Source organism: Pygoscelis adeliae, unplaced genomic scaffold (assembly GCF_000699105.1).
Source record: "Pygoscelis adeliae isolate BGI_AS28 unplaced genomic scaffold, ASM69910v1 Scaffold350, whole genome shotgun sequence".
In the NCBI taxonomy this organism is placed as follows: Eukaryota; Metazoa; Chordata; class Aves; order Sphenisciformes; family Spheniscidae; genus Pygoscelis; species Pygoscelis adeliae.
The window spans coordinates 17,919-23,013 of NW_008823889.1; the positions used below are offsets into that span (position 1 = coordinate 17,919).

General features: G+C 42.1%; 1 protein-coding gene across 1 annotated transcript in view; it reads right to left on the reverse strand.

Moving 5' to 3' along the window:
- Nucleotides 1-6: 6 nt before the first annotated feature.
- The window catches only part of LOC103926074 (chromosome unknown open reading frame, human C4orf32), a 9,953-nt gene continuing 4,864 nt past the window's right edge, over nt 7-5,095 (reverse strand). The window contains exon 2 of the mRNA XM_009334887.1: nt 7-2,076. Coding sequence (XP_009333162.1) covers nt 1,831-2,076 — 246 coding nt within the window. The 3' untranslated portion in view covers nt 7-1,830. The remainder of the gene's footprint in view (nt 2,077-5,095) is intronic.

The following is a 5,095-nucleotide window of genomic DNA, read 5'->3' on the forward strand; positions in this document are numbered from 1 at the left end:
CACAGTCAAGGTCATCTGAAGATCTGGAGAGGAGACCTGGCTCCTCAGAAGGTAACTACGCATTCATTAGAAAAGCACAGAGACATGTCTACAGATGGCATTTAGGCACATAAAGACTTTAAAGGAGCTGGGCCTTCATGTTCACTGCCCTGAATAACAATTATTTCACTAATAGGAAAGTCTGTAAGGACTGGGGCCAAAAGGGTCCTGGAAATAGAGCCCAGCAACCAACATGATCCACGTAGGCATAAAATCAGCCTTCAGAATCCAGCTGCAGGACTGGGACCACAGAGAAGCTCCCCTTAACTTGAAAAGTCTCTGGATAAGACAGCATTTTCAACTAATCTACTGTTGATCTCTGCTAGTATAAAAATGTTTAGGAAAAAAGTCACTGTAAAAGGTTAAGCAGTTTTCTGTAAATTTCACATCTTCTATTACATTTCTTTAAGTAAATGTATAATTTCACACTACCATAGATGAAGTCAATTTTGCAATTAAGTTTCTTACTAAAAGTAATGTACAGCAAATATTAAATTGGTAGCCTATTTAGTAAAGATTATGTCTCATTTTACTGTTTTTCTTTAAATGAGCACATTCAACTTGGAAATATTCAATACACCCTTGGTGTGGCTCCTGGGGAGCCAGAGTGAATTTTGCACTTACTCTTGAATGTATATATCCTATTTCTCCAATTTGTGTTGCCCATGACATGCACCTATGGATACGCATTTTTGTTGCCTAGCGTGGAAATCAATCAGTTAAGACTACTAAATAAAATCACCACCTGATTTCAACTACATTCTTGCCTTGCATGAGGAAACAGGTCTGATTTGCTTACGTACACAAAGCTTCTAGCTCGTGTTGGGTCCACACTGCAGCAAATTAGGGAAGCGTTGAGAGATCTGGTCTGATATCTTTCTGGCTGTTCAGACACTTCACACACGACCCAGGGGAAGCAGACAATATTTTAGCATTGACATCTGGAATGGCAACTCTCCAACACTGCAGCTGCAACTACCTACGAAGTCCATGAATTATCCAAATATTTATCTTCAGAAGGAAGGCTGGGGAAAAGAGCAAGTATTAAAAAAAAAAAAAAGAAGGAAAGACAGCAGCAGGAGCCGAGTACATTTCCATAAACAAGGTAGAGCTATGTTAGACCATTTGGCCAATATAGGACTGCAATTCCTCCTAAACAACAGCTGAAGCCTTGTGTGAAGTCACTAATATTAGTATAAAAGCACTTTGCTGGCATAGCTTGTTTCCTGCGGGAAAGCTTGCTATAAGCTACATTAACCAAAGATGCTTTTGTGTTGGGAAGTTGTATTCACCTTATGAACGTTTGTCATTGTAGGTTTGTTAGCAAACCTCCCTTGTGCAGATTTAGCTTTTCAGCAAAAAAAACAGCAAACTGTGCACATTCAGGGAACAAACAGCACATGAGCCCCCCCCAACAGTGAAACAGGACGCTCACATCAAGTGTCCTCTTAAAACCAGACAGGAAATTTTCACTATACAAAGCAAGAACATTGGCGGGGGGGACAAAAAGCCAATCCTTGGACTAAGGCCCCAAGAGTGCAGAAAACAGTACATTGGACACCATTATATTACAAACATCTCTTTTTTTGCCCTTCAAAGATGTAGTAGGACACTGCTGACTTTGCTTAAAATATATAATTTTAGTCCCCGTCACCCCAAATGTTGGAAGTTCAGTGAAATGCAGTTCAAAGCATTACAGCTTTTGATATGCCACCCTTTTACTTAAACACATAAATCCACTGGCATAGTGACGGTGTTGAAATACGTAATCCAAACAGCATCTATAAAATTTTACTGTTGTACATAAATAATGACAAGGCACAGAACAGCAACCAGTCCAAGAGCTTGTAGGCCAAGAAACCAGAGCATAACCCAGAAGAATATAATTATTACAGGTTCTACTATCCGTTCTCCAAAGTACATCCTTGTGAAGCCTATTCTGATAAGGCTTTTGTTTAGTTCGCCAAAGAGAGTCCCCATCTTTTTATAGTCATCTATTACAGGTTCTGCGGTGTGGTTTCTTTGTTCTTGCTGGACCTGCACACAGAAGACAAAATTAGGAAATATGTTTTACAATCGGTTCTTATTACTGTGATTCTGAACAAGTCTCAGCTGTTTCTATTTGAATGTGTAAAAATAAGACAGACATGCAATAAAGCTACTCCTTAAATCGAGAAATTGAAAATGTTACATAGCTTGTGACTTTGGTACAACGTTACGGATGACGCTCACTTGTCCAAACTTGGGACATCTAAAGTGATACTACAAACGTATGACAGCCTGTCTCCCCTCCAGATGCCAATCTAGAAGAGTAAAGCTCTCCTGTAGGTCATACATCTTACCTGTCTGCGCAACGTGGATATCAGGGCAACCAAAATGAAATTAGACGCCTGTAATTTCAGGGAGGGGATTTGACTGAAGTAGATTTGTTATAAATTATTTCCAGAATACCTTCAGAACCACAAAAACGATACAAAACTATTAAGCACGAACTATAAAGTATTTCGCACCAAAGCACAGGGAACTGAAAGGCTACTATCACCACTGAAAGAGGGGCACTGGATTCGACCAGGAAGAGGGCAAACATCCATCCTGATGTTGGCATAGAAAGCCATGCAAGTCAGGCAAAGACGACAGACCCAAGGACCGCACAGATGCAAAGTGGTGGTACAAAGCAGCAAAGGGGAGGGGAAACAAGTTCTGCACTTTTCCCCAAAAGAAAAATGATGGGACAAATGGATAGGAAGGCAGAGGCACATCTTTTGATGAAGATACCATGTTTAAATATCACTACAGAAAATATGCGACTGTTTCAACATGTAAACTGTAACTAGATTAGAGCTTGAAATCCCATCTCTCCTTCCCCAGTGTCCAGAGTTCCACTGCACAAAACCTTATTGCCTTGTATTTGGGGATGACAGGGCGAACACGCTTTCAAGATGATGAACGTGAGTTTTCTAATCCTTCCATTAGGCAGCAATGAAAACACATGCAGCAGCTACTCATCAATATTTCAGTCAACAGATCAATAGGTCCAATAGATTGCCTGCAAACTCTTATGTGCAATAAGTCTACTCCTGGATTCAAAGCAAACATGCATCTTTAGTTCTGTCTTCAAGGATGAAAGCTATTCTGCATCCCTGGTTACAGGGCATGGTCTCGGTGGAGAAACAAAAATTCCTTCCCACAGCAGTGCCAGGCTCTCCATTAGACAGCAAGTAATAAAGTGAATTCCCATTCCCACAGAAAAACATCCAGCAAAGAAAGCCAATATTTTTTTTCTAGGCCAGACTTTAGGCCACGATGCAGAACCTTCTGACTGAATGAAGGTTGGGTAAAGCACCACAGCTGCTACTGAAAAAAACCCCAACAAACCCCCTACAGTCCCTCAGCTGTGTGTGCGTGGGTATTTTTTTATTGGCTTATTCATAAAGATTTCGGTTTAAGCTTCAGTACTGAATCCCAGAAAGGGAGGGGTGCAGGAAGCCTAAATAGTAATGAATATTGTATTCAATTTTTTTGCGGTTTTAGAGAAGAGCCTGAGCTTGGAGAACTGCAGTATTGGAGGTTACGTACTGACAGCCACCGCCCTGTTTTCAGCCCGCTTCTCAGGCCCAGGTTGTTTTCTCCCCCTCACCGGATACAGAAACCCCGGGTTTCAGCATTTTGGCTTTAACTGTTCTTTATTTAATTCAAATAAATGTTGACTCCTCTTTAATTCCAGTGTTTCAAGATTAGTCTCTTCAAGAAAGGCAGAGCCTCTTGCGAGCCCCTGCAGACTCGGCAGGGCGGGGTGCTTGCCATCCCGGGAACACGGTGGTGTTACAGGAACTCTCATCCCTCTATTCCCAGAGCACAGGGAGACAAACAATTAGCCTAAGTGGTATGTTGATCACAACAATTAGGGAAAAGAGAAAGGATGCGCTGGAAAGGGACAACATATTTATTTGCTTCCTGCGTGCAGAGATCACAGGGCGCATGTGCCTAACAGGATGATGGCAGAGGGGATCAGAGCGCAGCTCGCATCAGGCGGCGCAGAGACCACTTGTGAGAGAAGCAGTTAACACGTGCAGGAGAAATCGCTAAATTTTCTAGCAAAGTAGCTTAGGCTTTGAGCCAGTGGCCAGTGCAACCAGGCAGGGGAAAACAAACGAACCACTTCTTTGCCTCTGGATTATTTATTAATTGTACTCAGCAACACGCTGGAAGCCTTCGCGCAGAGCAAGCAGAGTGCGGCACTTGCAAGGAGGCCGCCAGCAGGCACACTTCCACGAGCTCCGTCTCACCGGGCCAGCTAAGCACGTGAACTGTACGTGTCCACACTGACGTCTCTCCTGGTATGAGGCAGCTGTAAGACACGGGATTTCCCTAGCAGCCCCATTCTGCTCGGATAAGCTAACAGCAAGACGTTGTACACAGTCTCTTAAGCAGGGTACAAAGTAAATTCCACCTTACTGAGGCTGTCCAGGTCTTTTATTTATGGGGGGATTTTTTTTTAAAGCAAGACTATCTCACCCTCTCCTTCTCAAACAAGGGTAGATTTATGAATCCCTAAAATGATTACGCAAAGCAAGCTTCTAGGCGCGGAGACTGACAAGTGTGTGTTTAATTACAAAACAAGTGTCAAGTTATTTTTCCAAATATTTTCAAGAGCTTACAAAAGCTTTCAGAATGATCATGGAAATTCTCAAGATTTCAAAGCCTGCTTCAGTTAATTCAGGCTATGTCTTGCTTCAGGCGACTCAGCGAAAAACAAGAGAAGCTGAAAACAGATGATCAGCTGTAAAACACAGATGGCATATTTTTCTTCACTACTGCATAATATTTCACATGCTGGACAGATACGTTTCTTCAGAGGTGTAGCTAAAATAAAGCCAGTAGGGCAAACACCAGGAATGTTACAATGCTCCAAATTGCTAAAAAATATTAAATAAGCTTTAACATCACAGCTAGAAGTTCTCTCACTCATTTTCAGGGTGACAGTCAAACAGCATACAGTCCTGCATATGTGCCAGTAGCTCTCAAACCATATCCTTAGAACCGAATACTACTTCCC